General features: G+C 38.4%; 1 protein-coding gene across 2 annotated transcripts; it reads left to right on the top strand.

Moving 5' to 3' along the window:
* The first annotated feature begins 570 nt into the window (after positions 1-570).
* Positions 571-27,223, top strand: CYSLTR1 (cysteinyl leukotriene receptor 1). Of its 2 annotated transcripts, XM_014862580.3 has the most exons (3): positions 571-710; positions 22,072-22,157; positions 25,528-27,223. In XM_014862580.3, the coding sequence occupies exon 3, from the start codon at positions 25,555-25,557 to the stop codon at positions 26,575-26,577; it is 1,023 nt and encodes a 340-aa protein (XP_014718066.1). In that variant the 5' UTR covers positions 571-710; positions 22,072-22,157; positions 25,528-25,554; the 3' UTR covers positions 26,578-27,223. The 2 variants fall into 2 exon arrangements, with proteins under 2 accessions (XP_014718066.1, XP_044619959.1); XM_044764024.2 differs by lacking the exon at positions 22,072-22,157 and having other exon boundaries at positions 574-710.

The following is a 27,223-nucleotide window of genomic DNA, read 5'->3' as shown; positions in this document are numbered from 1 at the left end:
CAAACTAAGACAATTATTTTCCAGGACATAAAACACCAGAAAGGAAAAGCCTTTTTAGAATGTGGACAGAGCCACAAGTGTTATAAATGAGAGAGAGAGAGAGATGTGAACTTTATCTTGCCTAAGATCATGTTTCACATAATGACAGTTAGATTAGCATATACTGGTAGAATTATCTTTATCTGCCTACAAATAGTCTAACCACCCTCAAGTCACAAAAATCAGACCAAACTAAGCCGAACAGAGTATACTCCTTCCTGCTTCCCATCTCAAAGCAGCTGCATGATTTCCTGAGGATGCTGTTGCTGGAGCTAGGGATAAAGGCTCATTTATAACACAACAACCTGCAAGTCTCCAGTTTCTATTCTTCCTCGTTCCTTCTGCCTTCCCCTCCCCCACTTTGCACCAGAGGAGCCAAATTTAGGCTTGCTTTAAACAGTTAGAGGACTAATCTGAAAGAGGAAGAAGAATCTGTATACATTGGCTAGCATATGTGCCCTGCCCTCTCTCCTCTTGAAAATAGCGACAACTTGTCTTTTCAAAGAAGCCAGCCTAAAGAGCAGGAGCCCTGTGAATGGAGTGTGCTTTCAGGACTGTCCAGAGTATTCGGTTCTCCAAGGAACGGGTAGATTGGATTTACTGAAGACTTGGAGCTTGCTTCTGAGAGTAAATGCAAAAGGACCTTAAACTGTCAACCTTGAAGTTAGCAGGTAAGGAGATTCAGTGTTTCAATGCCAGGATCAAAACAGCATGTAGTAAAATTCTGCTGATGGCAGATTTTAGCAAATTCCTAGAAATTTGGGGATAACTAATATGCCTTGCCTGCTATAAATTAGGCTGTTGGTATGAATTCTTTCTGCTTTATTTATCGGCCAGAGATTTGATAATCTAGTTTGTCAACAAATATTGCTCAGTCCTTCTGCTAGAGGCTCAATGCGGCAAAATACAGACAGGACACTCCCCAAGCCTCCAGCACCTTTGCAATCAAGTCAGAAATGTAGGGCATATTTTAAAATCCTATTTTAAGGGCTCAATGGAGTTTCTCTATCTGTAATGACAGTTTCCTTCACTATGGAAAAAAATATATATAGTGACTGCTGAGGGTAAACCAAACGGTGAAGAATGATCTGATATTTTCACAAGGTAGTTTCACATTATCCCACTTTAACCTCTCAACATACTGCAATTTAGACGGGTTAGGTGGTACTACCCCTGTTTGCAAATAAGTAAATAGGCTCAAAGTGGTTAAGAATTTTCTGGAAACGCACCACACAACTAGAAATTGGCAAGTTCTGACTAGAGACTGCAAATAGAAAGCTCTCATATCTATAAATGAATATAAGAAAATTGCACTAGCTATTTAGTAACTTAGACATATCTAACACAGACCAAGTTTACACAGAGTGAACACTTTATACATTTTAATCAGAATCTTGGGCCAGGAGCATTCTTCTACTTAGCAGCAATGAAACTGTTTTCAAGGGTAAACAAATGGGTTGGTGGGTTCCATCTCTAGCTAAAAACAAAAGCAAAAAAACCTTGAATTCAGTGGTTCTGGCTTACAGCACTCTGATTGTTTTGAAACCTAGAGAGAGGCCATGACACCATACAGTTATCAGGTGATTATTCAAAAACAAAATGTAACAAACCTGGACTTGGGACTGCATTGTATTTCAAATATATTAATGAACTTTGTTTCTAGACAATTTTAAGTTTATAGTATCTGCTGCAGCAAGATTAAGTTTAAGGTATCTATTAAAACCATTCAAAAATATTTTCTGTTGTTGTTTCACTATTAATTGCCCAAGTAGAACTAAAAGTTGTCTGTGTTTACATAGTAAATAAACAACCTCATGTATTATATTTATATCCATCCCCTTAACAAAAACTGCTCCCCAGGTCCCCATAATATTTAAATGACTACACTAGCCAGTCAGTTCCTACATATGAAATAAATCACCCTGGGAGCCAGTGAACCCAAATAGAATGGTAGGTTAAAGAATGTTTGCAGATTAAGTCCAGTCTGAATCCAGCATTTCAGTGTCTTCCTAGCTCAGAATCCTCAATTTCATTTTCTACTACCCTTTCCTTCCTACCTTAATCAAATTTTGATATGTTTAGGAATTATTTATCTGGAGTAAAAACAAGATTCTTCTATGGCACAGAAAATTATAAATTTGCCTTTGCAGTATCATTGGCTGATAATAAGGGATTAAAGGGAGAGCACTAATCCTTAAGATACATATCCAACTTTGTGGATTTGATGCTATGAAGTGTTACTATCATAATCTCCCAGGTAACACGGGTCTGCATGAACCTCTACTTTGATCCATATTGTTATTTCTTAAGTTCTTATTAAAATATCTCAAATCTGTTGTAATCCAGTTAAGCAAGTGTCAGTTAAGCTCAATACAGTATGTGGCACAAAGTAAGGTAAGATGTAGTTCCTGCCCTTGGGAAACTTACGTTGGTGGGGATACAAGACACAGAACATAAAAATATGAGACAGTAAACCAATGTTATGTTTTTCATGGCAAGGGAGTTTGAGGAAGAAAGCTAGCAGTGGGCTGGGCTGAATGGAGAAGGCTTCACAGAGAAGATAAAATGAGATAGGCCTAAAAGAATATCTAGGATATGGGACTATACTGAGCAAACTTTCTGTGCACATAGTAAGTGATCAATATATGTGTTTGAATTCAATTCTACTTGCAGAAATGATGTTAGAAATATATTATATCAAAAGTGAGTTTGGCACCCACAGGGTACACCAAGGAGCCTGATCTGGCTAGAGTAAAGGGATTAAATTGAGGAATAAGAGAAAATAAATTTCGATAGAAATTTAAGACCAGATTATTATACATTGAATTCCAGGCACTTTTTAATAGGAAATCATATCAAGTGAGGACATCATGGAAAAACATTTTGAGTAGATGAATCTGGCAGAGTTTCATAGACCTGACAACACTTGGAGAAAACTAGAGATGGAGAGACCCCTTATAAACTAGAAATTAATGAGGCTCTCGACTACATTGGTGGCAGTGAAAATGGAATGGAGAGAGACTCAAGAGACATTTAAAATGAATAATAGATGGAGGTTGGTGAGTGATTAAATACAGGCAGCACAGGAAAGGAATAAGTCAGAGCTGTCTCTGAAATTTTGAATCTATGGGATCTGGGCAGTTGTGCTGCTACTGTTCACTGAAATAGGTAACTTGGGGATGGAAGTGGGAAGTGTAGGACATGATGAGTTCTGTTTTTGATCTATTGAGTTTGAGGAGATGGCAAAAATTCCAAGAAGAAATGTCTGATGGATGGTGGGAAATAATGGCCCTGAATGTGAGTGATGGGTAAGAGGTGGAGGCCGAAGTTAAACCTGGGGAGGGTGATAGCCAAGGCCATAAGAATAGCTCAGCTTAGAGAAAGCAGATCTAATCTAAGAGATGACCAAGGACTGACACTTATGCAGTGCCTACACTTTCGAGCAAGAGGAAGAAGAGGGTCCTGAGAAATAAGAGCCACAGAAATATAATTTTTCTTCTCCTCACAAGATACCAAGAGTCTTGAGGGAAGATATGAGGTTATTTATTCTTTTAAACCTCCCCTGCCCAACCATAACTAGCATAGTGCCTCTTACACACCATGAGCACTCAATAAATATTAAATTATTCTAACATAAGCAAGCACAGAGCTTTTTTTCTTTGGTTTCAAACTATCGTCAAGTTTGAACCCAGTCATAAACTCTGCAACGTAACAGTGGCTGCTCTAAACTACCTTGCTGTATGGATTTCAAAGGGAAAGAAACCGGGCCTAGATAACTGGGAGTTTATCCTAGCTTTGCCTTTTAATCAGCTGTGTTTTCTGCAGCAGGAAATATTGAACATCAGTACTTCTTGTTTTCCTCATGTATCTAACGTAGTAGTGAGCTTGTAGGAATATTTTTCAGATCTTCTAAAATTATAAATATGAAAGCAAACTGAAAACACAAACTACCATCCAAAACACTTTTGTTTAAAGTCCATTCCAGGGGAATAAAATACATAACAAAATTGATTGCATGTGGAGGGAGTAGGGCCAGTTACTTTCTGCTCCCAACACTACACCTCTGGACCAGGAGCCTCGCTCTAAGCATCAGTAATCTCATCTTACTCCTAGGACTCATCAGTAGGATCCAGCCTCTGGTTACCACCAACTTTACAATACCTGTGCAAGTTTCAAAGTGAATTCTGAAAGGAATAAAAAATTTAATAGTAATATTTAAGAAGTATTTTTGTCAAAATACTATCTACCTTTTTTCATTAGCTATTACTTCTATGAAGTCCATTGATTCTTTGGATTAAATGCTAAGGATCAAAATAATTTTTTACACCGAGTTCTGAATGTACACAATATTCCACTACTCTGTCATAAAGCCACTTGTTCAACCACAGGTTTGGTTATAATACTAATCATGTTCTCAGAATATATAGGTAGTGCATGTGTCTTTCCCTAAAATACAAAGACCTAAAGTCATTGTTATCCTTTACACCAATGTTATTTGGGTTTCAGGCTACATGGTTGTCTATATGGTATGATTTGAGAGGCAGTAAAAAACAACTTTCCCGGTTCAATCAGGCATGAGCAAACTCCTGGGAGACAGATTCATACTAAGCAAGCCTAGAAAAGAGATTCACGAGTCAGAATGCCAATTTGTTGATTTGAGTTGAGGAAATACAACTGCTAAGAAGTTTGAGAGACTCATAGCAGATGGTGGCACATCCTCATCCTTACAGAAAAAGCAACAAAGGAAGGCATTTGACCTGATTAGATAAATCCAGACACCTTAAGTCCGTTAATTCATGTTACAATACTGGTGCTAAAACATCGTCAACTGACAATTACTTTGGCCTTCAATTGAGAATTCTTCATAGGTTGGTAGAGAAGACCACTGTTTAAACATAAGTTGTGTGTCCCAAAACTCTTCTATACTGCTTCCTCATTCCATTCCATCACACTCCATCCCACCACGATCCTTCCCTTCTTTGTGCCCCACCAGTTTTTTTTCTGGATTTAGAGGGTAGTATGTATGAGAAAAAAGAGAAAGGAAAATCTTTAAATGTTTGGAAGAAGTTAGTTAGCAAGGGCTTTTGTAGAAATAGAGGGAAAGAGACAAAACAGAAGAGTAAACACAGACCCTTGAGCTCAAACACAGAGCTGATTTTCCTTTTGATGAATAAAATCTCATTGTCTCATTTAGTGTTTTAGAATCAATGCATCCCAGACATTTGAGCTCCTACTTAAATGTAGCTGATGGAAAAGGAAAAAGAGCTGAGATCTAGACTTAGAGTTCCCTGGCACATTCAAGCTTTCTTTCTTTTTTTTTTTTTGTTTTCCATGAATCCCTTTTCCCTAAAAAGGAAAGAAAAATCCAGTGTGGAATCACATTTTGAGATGCCTAACATATAAGATTTGTTAATATTTCTCATCTATTTCAGATTTACAGCCTTTGCTTTTACATAGTGTTGTCTTTGTGTTGTCATGGATAAAACATAGTAAGTGGAATTAAGCTAATAATAACAACACTCAAACATCTCTGACACGTCTCACGCACTTATTCCGAAGTTCCCAGGAAGTTCAGGCCTCAGAAGATATTAAAAGCTTCTTTTCATTCCAAATTGGTTACCCTTTATGTTTAATCTGAATTTGTGTTCTTATTTAAGACAAAGGCCTTAAGTAAAAATCAATCTCTTAGAGAACAATTATCTTGTTTCCAAGATCCAGGCATCCAAATACCAAGAAGTTAGAGGCAGGCCTCCGAATCAGCTGTGAGCAATGGCCTGAGAAATTAGGGGGATTCCAAGCTGGCTGGTAATCAGATAGAGACTTATAGAGATATTCCTGGAAGAAGGTAGGCCCTCTAGTTAGTGCTTTACAAAAAGTTCAAAAGTATATAAGCTGTCTGTAACATATTCTTACCACCCAGACTAAGAGTGGAACTATCCTCCCACTGTACACTCCCACCCACAGTCATACACTCATCAAGATTTCTATTGCCATTTTGTGACTTGCATTTCCCTTCAGGTCTGTTCTTATGAATCACTTTATTCTGATTACATGGAATAAAACATTTGTGTTACACTACTATGCAAAGGGGCACCCTGTGTCATTAGCTCTGAATGCCACAGTCCAAGTCCCTTTTGGGCTTGACGGTGTCCTGTGTTTGGGATCCAACTATCTGAGAACAGAGTGGCCAGATTTGATGGGAGTGATGTTTTTCCCTTAAGGATGAAGAAGCTACTGGAGAGACACATCTTAGAGCTGTCAGCAATGCAGTATCAACTCCCCTGTAGTTTCTTATACCAGTGAAAAGGCTGCTAAGCATATCCCTGGAAATGCCAAGCAAAAAAGCGACTTATTGTGATAATAAGGCTACAGTGATCACAGGAGAATATTTCTACTCCCCTCTCCAAGATCTTTTATTACCATGGAGGAAAGCCGCTGAGATCATTAGCATAAGCCTGGTTGCTTTTAGATTAAAACTCCATGGAATATGTGTAACTTTACTCCAGTCACCCAATAACCAATCAATCAATAAACATTTATTGCACATTTTTCCATGCGCAACACATTGTGATAGGCTAGGCTTTGTGTTCACAGAGCTTAAGAAAAAATGGCTGGACTTTTTTTTTTCTCTCATCCTAGGGGTGTTCACAAGCTACCTAGGGAGACAAGATTCCCAAACATTAAAAGATACAAAAGAAGGTAGAACACTGACTGCCATATTATTGGTACAGACAATAAACAGAATACAAGTTCAAAGAAGAGGGATATGACTGTAGGATGGGGTAGTCAATGCAGATGTCAGGAAGTGAAATCTGAGCTGAGCCTAGTATGAGTAGGAAAGAGAACCATAAAAAGTTACATTTGTATAATGCTTTACAGTTTACAAAACATTCATATTTGCCGATTCTCCTATTCATTCATGTATCCAATTCAACAAATGCCTGTTGTATCAAAAGATTAATAAAAACATGGTTCCAGTTAATTAACTCAATGGGGGGAATCCCTTCACAATGTATACATATATCAAATCATCACGTTGTACATTTCAAATATTTTACAATCGTATTTGTCAATTCTACCTCAGTAAAGCTGGGGGAAAAAAACATTGTCCCCTCCCTCCCTGAGCTCAGTCTTAGAGGACGAGCAGCGTAACTAACTTTTTTCATTTGACAATAATAGGATACATGGAAAGAATATGAAAGAGGGCATGGGGGAGTTGACCAAATAAAAGTAGGGCCCCTCTGAGCTGCATGCACCCCATAAAAACTAAGTTTCCTGCATCTTGCCACTGCTCAGCAGAAGTGAAGGAAGTATCTGCCTTAGAAGGCTGAGCCCTGAGTCCCAACCTCCCCCACTTCCTCTTCTGCTTTGGCCCTGCCTTCATCACTCCACCCCTGTTGGCAGTCCTCCAGCACATGCAGACCATCTGGCCCATGCTAGCATTTGCTATAAAGGTAGAGGAAGTCTTGAGGAGGCATTCAACTTAATAGAGTCACAAAACTACATCAAAAATTTTTTTTTTTGAGGAAGATTAGCCCTGAGCTAACTACTGCCAGTCTTCCTCTTTTTTGCTGAGGAAGCCTGGCCCTGAGCTAACATCCATGCCCATCTTCCTCCACTCCATATGTGGGACGCCTACCACAGCATGGCAAGCCAAGCGGTGCCAATGTCCGCACTGGGGATCCGAACCGGCGAACCCTGGGCTGCTGAGAAGCGGAACATGCAAACTTAACTGCTGTGCCACCGGGCCGGCCTCTACATCAAAATATTGATTTAATCTTTCAGTCTCTCCTGTTGGCTGAATTCAATAACATTCATCATCAGTCTCACCCAGACCCTGCAGTCAAATACATCCTTAGGTCTTTGGATTTTCATCAGTCTCTGACCTAGGCTACTTTTGAACTCTCCTTCAGCCCCACCAGACCATTTTTGCCTTTTTTGTTTTAAACTCTTTGCCTTCTGTTCCTTCCTAAATGTGTGGGTTCATCTGCCCCATCCCCTTTCCTTTCTTTTCCAGTAATTTGTACAGTGTCCGTTTATGAGTCATGTTCCCCTACACGCTTTGAGTTTTCGAGTTTCTCTTTAACAGACTCTACTCCTGGAGGTGTCCACATTTCGCTTCCACTTTACGCCATTATTTAAATTTCTGCACAATAGCACCTGCGTTTCCATACCAAAAACATGTTCCTCTCTCCACCCCCTACACACTCACCTTGGGGAGTTAAATACTCTATTACTCAAAAGCATCTAATACTACACACTTACTCTTGCAAAGTTGCTCAATTAGGAGAGGAAGAGAGCAAAAATGAATAAAGCAGACTGACTGCCATTAATGGGCTCACCCTCTAAATGGGTATGACAGACATGCAAGCAAGCAAAAGAGTAATTACAGCACGGTAATAAGTAAGATAAAAGAACCATGAACAAGGAAGCATTTGTAGAGAACGACAACTTCAATTTGAATCTTGAAGTGTAAGCAGAAATTTGCCAAGTTCACCTCTTTGACCATGTAAAGGTGAAAGAGGATGCGTGGTTCAACTATCTTCAAGTAGCCAAGGCATGGTGAGAAGGATCCTGAACTAAGTTGGTAGGGGAGAGAGAGAGTCAGAGGATACTGCAAAATAAAAATCCAACAGAACTTAGAATTTACAAATGACGGATGAAGTCCGGGTGGGGTGGGGTCAAATATTATTACCAAGTTCTGTGCCTGAGTTACTGGAAGACTATTAGTGTCAATAAGAAAAACAGAAAAGTCAGTTGAAGAAGTTCATTTGGGAGTGAAGATGATGTACTTATCTTTAAGAATGTTGAAATTGAGAAAAAGGCATGTAATTCGAGAAGAGTAATCTAATAGGCAGTTAAAAATGAGAGATTAAAGTTCAGGTGAATAGTTTGTGGCTGAAACAGAGAATTGAGGCATCCACACGAAAGTGATCTTTTTAAATGAAGAAGTTGATAAATTCTCCAAGGGAAAGAGAGAAGCAAAGAACTAAATACGAAACATTTCCATTTCACAGATCTTGGCTGCACTGACAACCTCAATTGGCTATCTGAATATCTGTCACTGATGAAAGGGAGACCAAAAGGAAGAGTAGGTACTGGGGCAGCAGTGTGGTAGTAGAACTCGAGTGAGGGTTGTAATGCCTGGGTTCTAGTCCCAGCCCTGTCACTAGATATGTGCTCTTGAGCAAGTCATCACCACTCCGCTCCCATCCCCAGGTTTCAGTTTTTTCACATGTAGAAGTCCATTGGAACACAATGCAAAGATACTTCTAGCTCAAGGTGGCACTTATTCTTGGAATAACAAAGAGTATGTTCTACTGACACAGGTTGGTAATATAATTTCTTTAAAAATAATTGCATACAATCTCACTAGCCATTCATTATATTCCTGGTGTGTATGCAACGTGCTATGCTAACCACTCTAGAAAAAAAAATTGAGGAAGTACAAGGGGAAGTAAAAGAGATAAAAGAAAACATGAAGATATAATTCCTGCTTTCAAGAAACTTGCAGTCTAGTTGAACCTACTGGCCTCACTTTCAGCTGATCCACTGTAAGTCATAATTCAGCTGTCAGACTTGCCCATCACTTTAGTTGGATGAAAAACAAGTAGCTTAAATTTAGCTCTCATACGAAGTTGTACTTAGTACTTTTCTGCTTTGGTAAAATGTTCTTTAAAAATTCCTGTTACTGTTTCAAGAGTTATACCAAAGGAAAAATAAGAAAGTAATATAGTGAATGAATGATAGATCTAATGTGACTCAGTAAAGCAATTTGGAAACGAGTTAGTCTGATTCAACACATTTACTGGGCACCAACTGTTATTTTCCTTGCTAGGTTCTACAGAAACTATTCGTTTTAATTAGATCTGCTCTTTGTCCTCAAAAAAGTCTACAATTGATTAGTAGAGATTAGACAAATACACAAATTACTATAAGAAAAAGTAAAAAGAAGAGGTAGAAACACAAAATTGAATTCTGTAGTTGAACCATCGACCTCTGTGGCCAACTGCTCTCCAAGGTTCTAACATCCTGAGAATGCCCTGTACTTCCTCCCTCCTAATTCTTCCTTCCACATCTCACCTTTCTACTAACCCTTCCTCATTATGCCCTCTGGAACCCCCTTTTCATTATAAGTAAGTTCTCCTACATCCTAAACCTCTTCAAATAACTCTCCGACCACTTCCTTGCCTTAAGTAAAACTTGGTCCTCCCGATCAAAAGGAAGCTGCTTATTTTCCTACATTCCATGTACTGTGAGATCTAGAGAGTCTGTTGGATGTCTCCTGGCTCCCTGATGCCACTTTAAACCATTACTCTTCTACCATGATGCAAAAAGCCATTCATCTATGCCACCCTCTAATCTTCCTTATTAATGTCGTCATCTGTTGACCTCCTGGTTATATTTTTCCCTAATTCACTGAATATTTTGACATTTGGCTTACAGTATTCCTTTCTACTCCAAATCCTGCTATCACCTTGGTAACTTCATTTTCCGTGTAAACAGCCAACCCAGCAAACTGCCTTTAACTTTTCTTGACCACTTTATCTGGAATAATGTCCATTCATATTCCTCCTTGGTTACTCATTCCACGGCCATACTTGGGGTCTTATTTATCATCACATAACTAAAATCTTAAACTCCAGTGTACCATACCCTGACCACAAGCTCCTAGACCTTAGGCTATCTCACACCCTTATTGTCACTACACCAGTTATCAAATATAAGTGAATCTTCCAGTCCCTCGGTCTCTACCTTTTCTCCCAATTTGTTAAACTTCTTCATGGTTTCACTTTTAATCATTCTTTTGGTAGTGTTTTCAATTTACTCACCCCATTGTCCTTTTATAACATTTGCTCTATGACACCTAACCTTGTATCAATTTTAGCATTTGCATTTTTTCTCTTCTACACCCAGGCTACTGAACACTACTGGAATAAATTGCACAATTTTGTAGACTGGGACCATTAAAAATCTACACTTTGCAACCTCAGTTGGGCCTTCAGTCCCTTCGTGGTCATATTTCACTCTCATTCCCCAGAACCACCATTGAAATCTTCACCGGTTTTTAGAAGACCTAAACCCAAGTGCAACCCTTTTTTTTCTCAACAGACAACGTTGTCTCTTACTTCACCAAGAAAGTTAAGCCTCTCAGGGATCAGCAAACTCTATCTTTGCTGCTCCACTTCCTCTTTCCATTACATGTCACTTATTTTTTTCTCACTCTGCACCCTCTAATGGCTTTCTTTTTTCTTTTTTTTTTTTTAAAGATTTTATTTTTTTCCTTTTTCTCCCCAAAGCACCCCCTGGTACATAGTTGCATATTCTTCATTGTGGGTCCTTCTAGTTGTGGCATGTGGGACGTTGCCTCAGCGTGGTCTGATGAGCAGTACCATGTCCGCGCCCAGGATTCGAACCAACGAAACACTGGGCCGCCTGCAGCGGAACACGTGAACTTAACCACTTGGTCACAGGGCCAGCCCTCTAGTGGCTTTCTGTTCTCCAGAGGATAAACTCAAATTCTCTAGAATGGTATACAAGACCCTTTATGATCTAGTTCTTGCATTTCCTTCCAAACTATTTTCTCACTTTTAAACCCTATAGTACAACCACACGCAGATACATACACCCAAACAGGCACACCTGCACACACATACACCCTCCTTCTTATATTTCATCCCTATCACATTGTTAGCTGTTCCCTAAACATGCCAGGCTATTTCACACCTCCAAGCTGTTGCTTATTCTACTTTCTACCTTTGCCTAGAATGCTCTTCTCCACCTGTCATACCCTTCTATCTTTTATGAAGCCTTTACTAACATACATACACCATTTACTATTCCCATTCTCTGTATCCTTTATATAATTCTATTGCAGCAGCTGTAATGGTGCAATGAATTAATTTTGTTAACATATCTGTGTCTCCTTCTAGTAGAGTGTAAGCCTTCGTGGGCAGAGCTTGTGTCTTATTTTCCAAAGGATCTAGAACAGAATTGATACATAGTATCCAATACATCCCTTTTCATATAACTAGCATATCACAGTAGTACAGACCATCAGAAAAGTTTTTATGGAGGAAGGGATGTAAAAATTGCCTTAAAGATGATTAGAATTACATCTGCTAGCAATGAGGACAAAGGGCATTTCCAATGGCAAAGTGGTCTGAGCAAAGGAAAAGAGACCAAATAAGGGATGAGCTGATCATAAGGTCACATTTATATAATATTCACATAGTAAAGCATGGAAAGTGACTCTATAAGGTTAGGATAGAATATTATTGTAGTCTTGAATGGTACTTCAAGCTTAACTTAATAGCCCACTGGAGACCTTTGAAAGGGAAGTGATATAATTAGAACAGTGCTTTAAGATGAATAATCCAGCATAAATGATAAAGACAGACTGAACAGAAGAGAAATAAGAAAATTTAAAAAGAAAGTTGTAATTTCTAATATTCAGTAAACAGTACTCCCATATTATAACCAAAATAGAGTAAAGAAATGGATCAACTCTTGGCTTTTATACAGTTCTCTGCACAACAGTTTGTTCAACTGTCATGATTCGTACCAGTATATGAGTTTGTTTTATGTCAGTGTTCAGTGACAGATCTTGTGGAATCTGAAAGTTAACAGTGTGGCATAGTGAAAACAGCACTGGATGTGAGTCAGGCATCCTGGCTCAGCCACTAATTCTGTGTGTTACTTTCAGCAATCATTTTATCTTTCTGGTCATGAAGGGAGTGGGGTTAGATTAGATGTTTTCTAAGTGCTCTTCCAGCTCCAACATTCTATAAAACTAGGTCATTCATTCTCACTATAAAACAGAGATTTTATAGCCACTTCTGGAAGCTTCCTTCAACAGAGTAGTTCTGTTTAAGAATTGTTTTCTATATCCTGACGCATACTACCTTTTATCGACTTATTCACAGTGACCTGGTTCAACTAACACTTGTGTTGGAACATAGCTCTCATCCCTTCTCATATGACTCACTCTGTGACCGTGTCTGGTCTCAAATCCTCATGAAAGCCTGAACACAAGAACACTGCTAAGTTACTCTTTGCCCTGCGATTTCTTGTTGTAGAGAGTGCCCACAAAGCACTGGTAGAATTTTTCAAATGAATACATTTTAGAGTAGCAAATTTGATATTATGCTAACAGATTTACAGTAACAGAAAGGGCCCTGAGAAGTAATTTAGTACAATCTAGTGGGATGAAATTTATGTTTTCTCCTATAGGCAATCAGGAGATTCTCAGGAGAGAGAAGGTATGATCAAAGTGGGGTTCAGTCAGGACTACCTCCTCACTACTGATTTATGAACAAGTTGAAACTTGCTTTCCATGGTTATACCTAGTTTGTTCTTTCTTTCTTTTTAGCTCTGCTTGCACCAAAGCAGTACATTTTCTGACTGGTATTTAGCAAACTATACAAACTTACTGGGCATTGACATCAGTTTCATCTCCCAACTCATCTAATTTTTAAAAGTTAGTCCAGGAGCCAGTTCTGTGGCCAAGTGATTAAGTTTGCACACTTTGTTTCAGTGGTGGCCCGGGGTTCACCAGTTTGCATCCTGGGCGCAGACCCACATACTACTCATCAAGCCATTCTGAGGTGGGGTCCCACATAGAAGAACTGGAAGGACATACAACTAGGATATACAACTATGTGTTGGGCTTTGGGGAGGAAAAAAAAGAGGAAGATTGGCAACAGATGTTAGCTCAGGGCCAATCTTCCTCACCAAAAAGCACACCTAAAAAAAAATTACTAAAAAAGAAAGTTATTCCGAATTCTAACTCCTATTCACCAGTTGGTAACATCTGCATAAAATGATTCCATTTTCTTGCCTATTATCAAGGATATTAATAACAATGGTAGCCCAAGGCCAACCCTGTGAGACATGGCTATATCAGTCTCAGACCAACACTGATCAGCTATCATTCTCAAGCATAATCCTACCACCAATTCAATGCTAGTCAGTAACACCTTTAAGGTTTTACCATGTCTCAAGCCCTGGGCTAAGCTTGCTGAGAATACAAAGACAAGTGAGACAGGCTACCTGCCCTAAGGAGCTTCAGGGGAGAAGAGCTAAGCCAAGTACATAAATAGAAATAAGAGGGGCTTAGAAAATATTTTTGAATGAATAAATATAATTTAATATTAGGCATAAAGTAGTAAGTTCTAAGTTGTACCATATTTTTCTGCTTTATCCTTGAGTGTGGTAGGAAGAATAGAATTTAAAGTTTTAAATCAGGCTGGTGGGCTCTTCTCTTTGCAAATCCAGCTTCCTTTCTTCTTAATACTTCTTAGTACTTAATATAAACTGATCTTGTATCTTTACCAATATCTTTCTAGATACGGCAGTTAAAGTTTGAGGTTCAGTTTCCAGGCCTATCCTTTAACAAATTTTTCAGTTTAACATCAGAAACCTTAGCTGAATAATAGTTTGAGATAATTTAAGCAAGGCTCAGCAGGCATTTCATTTTATTCTATTTATGATGAAACAACAAACCAGTAATCATGTAATCAAAATCAGAAGAGGTTTCTTCAATTACATTAAATTAACTTTTCAGGTGCCATTCACTTAGTCATAGACCACTTCCAATTCACTAAGAGTATACACCAGCTGGTGTACTTGTCAAAGTCTCAAAAATGTATATTCCTGAGAAGAATGTGACTACATTACCGTTTTCTGTAACAGGGAAATAAAGCACAGTCTGCTCCTCCACACTAAAGGATACCCAATATCAGACAACTGGATGACCTTCTGTTTCCCCCTTGGGTCCTTCTTTAGCAGCATCATGTGCCTTTTTTAAGAGCTTCTTTCAATGCTGCAAAATCCTGACTTTATCTGGAAACCTTCAGCTGCATATCCAGCTTTGGCTATAATTTAGCCAGGAGACCTCACCTGGACTGAAGGCAAAGATTTCTGACAACCCCTTTCTGTTGGAGCATTTATATGCAGACTACACTGTTTCATTCCCACCTTGCCAGAAAAAAATGTCTGTGATGAAATTAACTTCTATCTGAAGCATCTTAACCAATCATCCTCACAATTCTATTTAGAAATCCACACTTTCACAGCTGCCACTCTTTTCTAGCTTGGCTTTGGACCACATTTTCCTTCCTAGAAAATCTCTCCTAGACAATTTGTTCAATTGTCAATAGACAATTTGGTAACCAAAATTCAAAGATGGCTCTCAGGATTCCCACCCCCTGGTGTACAAGCCCTGTAAAATCTCCTCCCCTTGACTGTGAGTGGGACCTTTAAATATCAGGGGATTTCATTCCTGTGTTAGGGTACCGATGAGTTGGTTTTCAGATAACCGAACAGATTATCCTGTGTGGGACTACTTAACAAGGTGAGCCCTTTAAAAGAAAGTCTAGATGTTAGAGAAAGAAGTCAGAAAGATTTGAAGAGAGAGATTTCTCTCCTGATGGCCTGAAAGAAAGCAAACAGCCATGTTTTGAGAGAAAGGAGCCATGTGTCAAGGACCTGAGGGTGGCCTCTAGGAGTTGAGAGTGGGTTCCTGGCCAACAGCCAGCAAGAAAATGAGACCTCAATCGTACAATAACAAGGAATTCTGCCAACAACCAGTAATCTTGGAAGAGGATCCCTAGCCTCAGATGAGGTCACAGTTCTGGCTGACAACGTGATTGCAGCCCTGTGAGACCCTAAGCACAGGACCCAGCTAACTTGTTCTTACACTTGTGACTCACGGAAACTTTGAGAAAATAAGTAGGTGTTGTTTTAAGTTTGTGATAATTTGTTACACAACAATAGAAAACTAATATACCTTCTTTCATCTTTTTTCTCTTTTTATGGGTGACTGTCTAAATGGAGACCAAAAGACTGATTAAAAGTTTTAACCCTTGTATTTTTGCTCTAAACTCAATCCTCTATTGAAAATGTTTTCTCCAAGGTCACCACTGGCCTCTTAATTACCAAATCCAATTGCCATTTTATGAACTTCATTCTCTTTGGTCTTTTGGAAACATTTGAAATCAGTGGCCACATTCTTTTTTAAAACTGCTCTTTTGACTTGTATAATACTACACATTTTTTGTTTCCTTCTTGTCTCCCCTTGATACTCTTTTGCTGTCTTCTCTCTTTTATTATCTTCATTTTACAGATGAGAAAACTGAGCATTAGAGAAGTTAAGTAACTTGCCCAAGGTCAAACAGCTAGTAAGTAGAGAAACCATGATTCAAACTCAGACATATCCTTACTCAAACACTATTGTGTTATTGCCACTATATCCACATTGACCTTGTCTCAGTAGAAAATTAAGCTGAGTTTTTCTCTGTTCTTGAAGGAGGAGTGATTTAGCATAACTAAAAAGTCTTCATTTATAAGACAGAGAACTTGCTATTAATAAGAGATGATATAGAATAAAACTAAAATTAATCTCAAAGTGAAATACAAGGATGATGGGTTCATCAGGGAAAGCAGAGTTGTTTGGCTTCATCCTTCACCAATCCTCCTAGTCCCATACAAGTTTGTTCTTAAGTTCTTCTTTATAACTACACAGTGAATGGTGTCTGCTTGGCAATACCTCCATCTACATAGATCTCTCAGATTGAAAATTCCAGTAGCTTGCAAGAATTATGAGCAAGGGAAGAACACAGGCAACTACAAATCATTAGACAGATAGTCAATAAACAGGACAAAAAACAAGCTCTCTTTATCTTTGCAACCCACTACAGACGCAATTTGACTCAGCATACAGTATGTCCTCTGCAACTTATGTGGGTCTCATTTCTATTTTAAAAACTTAAACTAAGGATTTTCTATTTGTAAATTTTTAAAAATTCTAAACTTTAAAACAACTAAAGTTTATAACCTCACTGTGGAATTTTGGGTGTTTTAAACAACTGTAGTCCTCTTGCTTTCCGATAATGCGAACTGAAGAGATTTTCTGCCACCCCTCAACTTCACAATCCATATCTACCTTTCAAAAAGGTACATTTTTTAAAAAAAAAAATCTGATCTTAAAATAAGCCATGTTCATTTTTCTCTAATTTTGAATTTTTCCATTATCTTCCTATATTTTGGAAAGCAAAGTATGCTCAGTGTAAATTTTCACTTATCTCCTTGACCCTTATAGAAACTCTATCTCTCCTCTAATGCAGATTATTTTGGTTCCTTGGGCTCTTAATAACCCAAATAAGTGAGTCCTTTTTCTCAAGTAAAAATATTTGTAATTTGTTTTACTCCAACAAAATGAAATCAGTAATGTAAACTCCCCAAATTTAGTTTAATACAGCTGCTCTTTTTTCAGAAATTTTCTCAGTTCTGGGAACCAAATTCTAGAATTAAGATCACCTCCCAAGATCATTTTAGAGTCCAAATGCCAGAAATCAAACAAACTAACACTTCTAACCCTGCTGATCAAGGTTGTCCCTGACATCTCCCCTGATTAGGATTGTTAGAGACATCAGGTATACTTGACGATCTCTCAAGATATTACTTATAAGGAAACAAAAATGTTTATGATTCGTTTAGACTGGATAAATAATAAGATAAAAATACATGTTTCATTGCTCAAAAGGTGATCCAAGTGGGGCAGGGCTGGAGGTGAGCCCCGGGGGAAAGGAGTTGGTTGGAAACCATGGATAATTGTAAATGAAGATAGGATAACATAAAAAGAAGTTAAAATTTGGTACTACAAGGAATGCTCTCAGGATGAAATCACTGATTTGAAGAGCAGGTATATTGGCCTACTTTGGTGAGTCACTATACTATAACCAAGGGATATGCCTGTCAGGACAATCAGAATTTTAAACTAGTATGTCAGGGTAACCTTGTCCCTAAACCAAGTTTTCCCAAGAATCACTATTCCAATAATTAAGCTGTTGGTTTCATTCTACAGCTTATCTTAGTCTGAGATAACTGCATATCCAAAAAGTTGCCACAGATTGTTTTAAGGCTCTCTTTCTGAGAGCCCTAAGCTCTCCTTAGTACTTACTAGTGGGTTTCTTCTTTCTCTGGGTAGTAACACTTACTTGGCCTCTGCCATTATCACCTTTCTCTGTGATAGAGATGGTTGGACAGGAGTCTAAGGCTAGATTGTGAAGAGGGTTGCCTGAAATACAGGGTTGGGACTTGATTATAGTCATTTGTAGGCTCTTGAGCAGTAAAAAGACAGAGTGAAACCAAGGGTTATGAATGACTAGTCTGGCAGTGGTGTGCAAGGTGATTTTCAAAAGAGCGATCCTGAAACTAAGGGAGTATGAAAGACATCTCCAGGAATTACAAACAGTTCAGCATGGCTAACATGCAAAGTGCATGTGAAAAGTAGGAGGTTATTACAAGTCATCTATGTCTGAGGTAATGAGAGCCAGAACCAAAGAAGCAGCAGTAGGAATGAAGAGGCATGGGAGAGGAAAAAGATCAAGACTTGGTATCAGATTGGATAAAGCTTAGCTGGAACTGGGGCAAAACTGGGAAGAAGTCAGATCACTCCTCCCTTTGCCCTGAGCTTCCCAGATCTATGCTGTCTTCCTCATCTGTAATTTTAACTTCAGTGCCTTCAGATCTCAGATTTCCAATGCCTTCCTACTCTTTTTCTCTTACCCCCATCAACTTTAACCAGCCCCCCTCCCCACCCAGTCTCCTTTCCTCTAACTGAGATGATAGGGTCTGGTAAATTTAGGGCTTGACTGTCCTAAAGACCATGTCATTTTTACAGGAATCAAAGCCTGTTAGAAACTCTGCAGAGTAGATTTAAGCATCAGCTAAGATATCAATGGATGGATCATGGTTGGTCCTGGAACCCTAAAGCCATATGATCATTGGTCCTGGAATTCTAAAGCCGTATGATCAAGCAGGATGGGCATCACATACAAAAGGTGATAAAAAGGAACCAACAAAGATGACTTTAGGAGTTACTCCCTTATAAGATCTGAAGATTGGTGATCATACTGCCAGAACCAGAAATCTTGTAACTTGTTGTTGTAAAACAAAGGGGGTAAGGCGAGGGAGAGAGACCTGTGAGAGTTAGAAAGTAAGGCAAATTTATATTATAAAATTAACACTTAGTTTAGAAACCACTGTCAAAGAGGGCCTGACCAAGTCTGTATCCTGAGCACAGTTGATACATTCAAAGAGGAATGAAGTGAGTCTTTCTCTTAGATGTTCACCTGAAAGAAACTCAGGAACACCTAGTAGTCTTAAATCAAGCTCTCAAACAACTTATGTCCACGTTCCTCTTCACTGAAGCCAAAGATCTCTTATCCTAATTGCTCTTTTTTTTCCTAGGATCAAAACTAAACCAAGGAAAAAACACATACCTTGATCTTCAAAGATCTACAAAATAGTAAACTGGAAGGAATTCAGAGATCATATAACACAACCTTATTGAATTTCAGATAAGTGAAGAGATCACAAGGAGGAAGTGATTTACTCGAGATTACACAATTAATCATCTACCAGAGCCTGAGATATGATACAGGTCTTGTACATACCAGCCCTACAAACTTTCCATCATGCCCATCTCCAAGCAAAGATTCCCTCTGATTTTGATAAGACATCAATGAAATGATATAGAAAATTGATTAATTGAAATCAACCAATATTCAAAAATCACTGTACTATATACTGCACAAAATACAAAAGGAATAAGACTTATTTATTGCCCTTTAAGCCTAGTGGCACTGAGGTGGGAAGAATGAGGAAGTTTAAATTGAATAACCACAGAGAGGACTATGACACAAAACAGTAAATGAGAATTATCAAGAAAAGTATAAACAAAATATTGAAGGACTTCAAAAAAGAGAAATAGTAAATTGGCTTGAGAGGATCACAGATGGCTTTTTGTTTGACCAGAAACAAAAAAAAAGAAGCACTATTACTATCTTCATTTAGTACAAGACATCAACCTGGGGACACTTGTAGATCACCAGCTTTACCTGCACCACACTTAGAAAGCACAGCAGTGTATAAGTCATTCTCACACATAGGTGATTCTACTGCAGCAACAATAAAGAGCGTTGTGTGTGAAGTGGGACCTTGTATTCTTAGATTATCTCTGGGCTCTCTCATTTACCTCATTCACTGGAGCTTGACCAGATTACAGGTTCAGTGAAGGTCAAAGGCTTACGGAAAGAGAATATACACACACACACATATATATATACATATGTACATGTATACATGGACCTAAGATGAGCCAAATAAAAGATCTGAGTAATCGCTGAATCAAATAATTTAAATCAAAAGTCATATATCTACACTTTTACTTTATCACCTTACCTTCACCCACCCAATCACCCAGATAAGAACGGTAGAACACAATTTTGAGAGAAGTTGCTGTCAGAGACAAGAGTCCTTAAGGAAACTGAAAAGGAGAGAGGGGCAAGGAGTAAAAGTATTGAGTGCCTGCTATATGCAAAGCTCAGAATTTCTAAAGGAACCATAGAAGACACCTCAGAATCCCAAACTTGAGGAAACACTACACTGCTGCCCAGACAACGCATCATTTACTCACTTGAGCGTGTAAAGAGTAGGCTAAATTGTAATTGCACAGCTACCATGGAAGTGGATAACAAGTACATTACCCTGGTAATATTACACTTCTCATAAATGGGTGTTAGAAATTCATAAACTTTCTTTCTCTTTCTACATTAGGAAGAAATATAAGTTTTGTCTAAACACAAAACTGTGACGGAGCAAAAGTTAATTTTCTCCATAGATTAAGTTGAGTAGAATCATATAATTTCAGGATTAGAAAGGACTTTTTCATTCAATTTCCAGTCAGTATATCTTCATTAATTTCAGAGACCTAGGAGAAGCTAAACAAAACCAAAAAAAAAAAAAGGTTATCGCCTGAGTAACAAAATATAAAAGCCAACTCTGTTTGAGTAATTCCCCACCTGCAAACCATACTTCACCCAGACCACTAGTAGTAGGTTACTTATGTCAACTTCTTACCTGGAGAAGGAGGGGAAATTCAGAGAAGGAGAAGAGATTGGAGAAGATCTGAGAAATGGTTATCTGAGTACAGGGTAGACGTAAACAGCAATGTTGTAGCTGCAAGTTCAGGTTCCTACTTTTAAAACTGGTCTATGTTTTATAGTTTTGCATTTTCTTTATTTTCCTTCTGATTTCCCTTTTTTTCCAGTAGAGTTCCTTCGGAAAATTCCAGCCTGTTTATACTTTCTATGAATAAACAGGAGGAAGGTGTTAATTTTGTTGGCACTTAGATCACAGATAAATGAAAAGTGCCCTCGCAGGAAAGTGGCTTCTGGGGTCCTCACAGACAGGGATAAAAGTTGCCATAGGGCAACACAAATTGAGAATAAAAGTGTTCAGATTGTTACTATTTCAAGAAAGCCCTTCTTTGCTCATTTCTTGAAGATTTGTTATACTTTGTTAGATTTTCTGATATAGTTTAATTGAAGAGAAGAGACATATACTCATGAAAATTTAACTATACAAACTACAAAACAGTTGACCTCCAAAGATATATAATATATGCCAAATTAGTGATATAAACAATAACTGCTATTATGAGTTTTTAGGGAGAAGAGTCTAAGGTCCTCCAAGCCATCCTTCTTGCAAGGAAAACTGTCCCTAAGCCATCCCAGACAGCTATACTTGATATTTTTAATGTTCTAACTCCTCTTCCTAACAATCTACATCCTTGGACATAAACTTCCAAATTATTCCCCCCCTTGAACTTTATAACAAACTGTTTAGAAGGGAAAATAGGAAAAATATCATGGTTTCATAGAGAGGTGTATATTTATAACACTGTCTTCATCTTTAGATACGTGCTACATGGACACAGCTATGTGCACACAGCAGCAAACATCTGTGATCACCCCTGGTCTGTATCCAAGCTTCCCCCCTGGGGATGTAAAAAGGAATGGAGAGAAAAGAAGGAAGCATGGAATCCAATAACTAACCCTTAATCTGTCAGTAAAGCTTTATGTGCCATCAAACACCCTGGATCTGTTCTTAAGGCTGCTAAACTCTCATGACACTTCTGTACTGCTTCTGAAGTCATTAACTTCCTTGTCAACCTTATAATTTCAGGTTAGGCTTGATCTGAAATTACATCATAAGGAGCACTGACCACTAACCAGGTACACTCGTGAAGGGTACTGCAGTGCCAGAAAGAGGTATGGCTCCATTTTCTAAATCTATCTTTTTTTCCAACTTGAAAATTATCTTAACAAAGTAACTTCTTTCATCATCTGCACTCAAAATTAATTTATGTTTATTGCTTGTTCATACTAATCAACTAACAAACCATTTCTTTTGTGCTAAGATAGCTTTTACCATACTGTATTCTAACTTCTCCACACTTCTGAGCCAGTCCTCTCCCTCACCAGACTATGAGCTGCTTAAAGGCAGAGATGAGGTCTTAGGCATCTCTTTATCCATACAGTGTGGGTATCATTATTGGGGGATTATAGTAAATTATGTAAAAGTGAATTAAATGATGCTTAAGACAAGCAAAGCCATCATCTGTGAAGTGAGTGGCTTGGACTAAATGATCTCTACACCTCTAAGATTCAACACTTGTTTGAAAGTTTTATAATTTTTTTTTTTCTGGCTGAGGAAGATTAGCCCTGAGCTAACATCTGTGCCAATCTTCCTCTGTTTCGTACATGGGTCACTGCCACAGCATGGCTGCCAACTTGTAGTGTAGGTCCACTCCTGGGAACCAAATCCAGCCCACCAAAGTGGAGCAGGTTGAACGTAACCACTAGGTCATGGGGCTGTCCCCTATAATCTTTGTTTTATGGCCTAATACAGGTCATTGATTTAACTCAGTTATAAATTAACAATTGAACCTAAATATCAAAATTACTAGGAAAGCTTATTTGTGTCTGTAAGGACTGGGAAGTTTATTAATGAGACTAAAGATCATCTGTTTCTTTGTTTTTTATTAATTTTATTTATCCATTTTATTTGGTATCTTTCGTTCAAAGATTCGGGAATTTCAAATTTATTTATAATATTTAACAGACAAAATAAACAAATGATTAATCTGTCAATATATGGGTGTTTTTTAATCTTACAGTTAGCCTTATGATTTAGTGCCTTCCTTAATACTTCAGCAAGCTGCTTTACTTAACAGAGCCACTTTAGGCTCTGACGTTGGAAAAGTTTTAAATTATATTGAAATGAAAAGGTAACTCTAAGTGGTTTTGAATGATGAATAATATTTTCAAACGACAAACTTGTTCCATCATTAATTTACTCATTCACTCAATTAACACTTATTGAGGACTTAAGAGCAAGGTACCTATGTGTTAGCCTTGTGTGAGATGCCTTCCTATATTTTAAGCAGATAGTCTATGATAAAAGATAACACATGCCTACAAATCGTCAATCTGCAAGATGGATTTAAAGTCTCCTAGAAGGGAAAGAGGAAGTTAAGGGAAGGCTTGGTCAAGAAGGTGTAATTTGAGCTGAAGGATGGGTAATTTTTGCATAGACATAGATGGAAAAAAGGGCATTTCAGGAAGAAGAAATGCCATGAAAAAAGACAGGCAGGTGGGAAAACATGTAGCACATGTCCCTGGTATAGTAAAATAGTTGTTTCATTGAACTTTGGGTGTGCAAAGGAGAGAGGTGAGAGAGAAGCTAGGAAAGTTCAGTTGCAACTAAACTGTGGAGAGCCTAAATATCAGGTCAAGAAGTCTGGATTTTATTCTGAAGGCACTCAGGGACCATGGAAAGTTTCAGAGCAAGGACAGGACGTAATTGGAGGCTACAATGCATGGAAAGTTATTTTGGAAAGAGTTTGTAGCAGGATATAGTGAGGATTGATGGTAGTAGGAAGGACAGATGGTAATTATCTAATACCTTTCAAGTGTAGTTCTTCAAACAAAGGCTATATCAAAAATCTCAACAGCACCATCTAGTGCCTCACAGCATAACACTGCCCAGTTTGGGGAAAACCCAATAAAGTGCTAACAATGAAGGACTAGATTAAGTTTAGGCAGTTTCCCTTTCTTCCACAGTTGCACCTGAGTTCAGAGAACCAATGATGAAAGAGACAGGTAACTGGAAAGCAAATTGAGAAATAATGCAGAGGTTCGGAATAGTGAACTCATTTTTCTCTATGATCTTAGATATCCACTCTCAGAATGATTCTTCTTCCATTTTTTTTTTATCATATACCAAAAGATCTTGGTGAAAAATAATGACATTTTTTAATGAAAGGGAAAAATGGAACAATTAGCCAGGATGGACTGATGGATGAATGACATGTCATCACAGCAAATATAATTGTAAGAAGTAGTAAACCATGGAAATTATATGCCACTCCATAGCTGTCTGTTTCTGTATCCCTGGCACAGAGATGAGATCAGTCGCCTCCATTACTGCAGTTATTGCATGCTCAAGCAGTATTCCCAGCTTCCAAACCCCAACCCCTCTTTTACCAGGGAGGAAGAGCTGTGTAAAAGGCCAACAAGTCAGACTTCAATCAAAAATTATCCATCATATTATGTATCAATGAGTTGCTCTCACCTTCTTAAAGAATAAAAGAATCTGGAATAACACTAAAGAAATCACCACTTCCACACTATCTCATCCTTAGCTCTCTCGGATCCGAGTTGACTGTTGACTTCCCTGATGTAGCTAAACTAACTAGACCAAGTAACAACCTCTTGCTGTAAGAAAAATGACCATGTATTGTTGAACAGTAGGGCTTTGAGTGTCACTCTAGGAAGAGAACAAGGAGGAACAGCTACAGCAACATCCTCACCCAGAAAGTATATTCCAACTAGTTATAATACATCTTTCCTCGGAGCCTTGACTTATGGTGCAGATTTTAGAAACGTATTTCACCTCTCTGGAACTTTTTTCCTCATTAAAATAACTGTATGGCTTCTAAAGTTTCTCCAGCCTTGGTGTTCTGTGGTACTAAATAGAGTCAACTGTGTTATAGATTGAGATTCTCCCCTAGCAGAGTGAGTTCCATTAATAACAAATTCAATTATTTTCCCTAGGTATGAGCATCACCCAGCAGATCTTTACCTATGAAGCCCTCTTCTTGGGTGAACCAAGCATATTCTCCAAGAGAATTCAATCCTCTTCCAATAGATAGGTAGATAGATAGATAATAGATAGAGATATATTCATATTTATGAAACTACTACATTTAAAGGTTTTCTCAAAAGCTTTAAATTCAAAAACAAACTCACTTAAAAGGAAGATTTACAGAATAGTACTGGAGTAACGTGACTTAAAATAAGGCAGAGCTGTTTCCACTAGGACTTAAAGATTAAGACGAAGTCCATCAGGTAAATGTGGATGAAAAGGGAGGGGAAAAAGTTTTCTGGGTACCTGTAGGACCCAAACCCTTCTCCTGGGGGCAAGGTGCACTGGAATCCCCCTTCCTTGCCCCACCACCCTTGCTTCCTGCTGTGGTCAAAAAGCATACATAGTGACCCTATAAAGTGAAACCTTAGTACTTCCTGTGATTTATAGTCTGGTAAAAATTGACGAGATTTTTTTATATATATATTGTAGGTACCAAGCAGACATTACCAGAGAAAGATGGATGGAGTCAGAAATCTGACAGTATCTCCTGCCAGTAATAATACATGCAATGACACTATTGATGACTTCCGCAATCAAGTGTATTCTACCTTGTACTCTATGATCTCCGTTGTGGGCTTCTTTGGCAACAGCTTTGTGCTGTATGTCCTCATCAAAACATATCATGAGAAGTCAGCCTTCCAAGTATACATGATTAATTTAGCAGTTGCAGATCTACTGTGCGTATGTACACTGCCTCTCCGTGTGGTCTATTATGTTCACAAAGGCATTTGGCTCTTTGGTGACTTTTTGTGCCGGCTCAGCACCTATGCCTTGTATGTCAACCTCTATTGTAGCATCTTCTTTATGACAGCAATGAGCTTTTTCCGGTGCATTGCAATTGTTTTCCCAGTCAAGAACATTAATTTGGTTACACAGAAAAAAGCCAGGTTTGTATGTGCTGGCATTTGGATTTTTGTAATTTTGACCAGTTCTCCATTTTTAACAGCCACATCTTACAAAGATGAGAAAAATAATACCAAGTGCTTTGAGCCTCCACAAGACAATCAAGCTAAAAAACATGTTTTGGTCTTGCACTATGTGTCATTGTTTGTTGGATTTATCATTCCTTTTGTTATTATAATTGTCTGTTACACAATGATCATTTTGACTTTACTAAAAAATTCAATGAAGAAAAATCTATCAAGTCGTAAAAAGGCTATAGGAATGATCATAGTTGTGACAGCTGCCTTTTTGATCAGCTTCATGCCATATCATATTCAACGCACCATCCACCTTCATTTTTTACACAATGAAACTAAACCCTGTGATTCTGTCCTTAGAATGCAAAAGTCAGTGGTCATAACCTTGTCTCTGGCTGCATCAAATTGTTGCTTTGACCCTCTCCTATATTTCTTTTCAGGGGGGAATTTTAGGAGAAGGCTGTCTACATTTAGAAAGCATTCTTTGTCCAGCATGACTTATGTATCCAAGAAGAGGGTCTCCTTGCCAGAAAAAGGAGAAGAAATATGTAAAGAATAGTTTAAACCCATCTACATGAATGAAAAGAGTTTCCCAAACAAGTATTTTCTCAAATCATTTACAATAAAAATAAGAATTTCCATTAATAATTTACAAATACTTAACTGAATGTGTGCCTATAAATCTATCTCATTTATTCATCCACATTATTAGAGCTCCTAAAGATATTTTAAGTGTTAAAAATTCAGTCCACAAGGGGCTGGCCCCGTGGCCGAGTGGTTAAGTTCGCGCTCTCCGCTGCAGGCGGCCCAGTGTTTCGTTGGTTTGAATCCTGGGCGCGGACATGGCACTGCTCATCAAACCACGCTGAGGCAGCGTCCCACATGCCACAACTAGAAGGACCCACAACGAAGAATATACAACTATGTACCGGGGGGGCTCTGGGGAGAAAAAGGAAAAAAAAAATAAAATCTATGGGGGCTGGCCCCGTGGCCGAGTGGTTAAGTTCGCGCGCTCCGCTGCAGGCGGCCCAGTGTTTTGTTGGTTCGAATCCTGGGCACGGACATGGCACTGCTCATCTAACCACGCTGAGGCAGCATCCCACATGCCACAACTAGAAGGACCCACAACGAAGAATATACAACTATGTACTGGGGGGCTTTGGGGAGAAAAAGGAAAAATAAAAAAAAATCTTTAAAAAAAAAAA

The sequence above is a fragment of the Equus asinus genome, chromosome X (genome assembly GCF_041296235.1).
Source record: "Equus asinus isolate D_3611 breed Donkey chromosome X, EquAss-T2T_v2, whole genome shotgun sequence".
Lineage (NCBI taxonomy): Eukaryota > Metazoa > Chordata > Mammalia > Perissodactyla > Equidae > Equus > Equus asinus.
The sequence above is the reverse complement of the archived record's forward strand: the minus strand, read 5'-3'. Positions and strand labels throughout refer to the sequence as shown.

Excerpts from the sequence above, each read along its gene's own strand:
- CYSLTR1 (XM_014862580.3), top strand. The coding sequence starts at position 25,555 with ATGGATGGAGTCAGAAATCTGACAGTATCTCCTGCCAGTAATAATACA.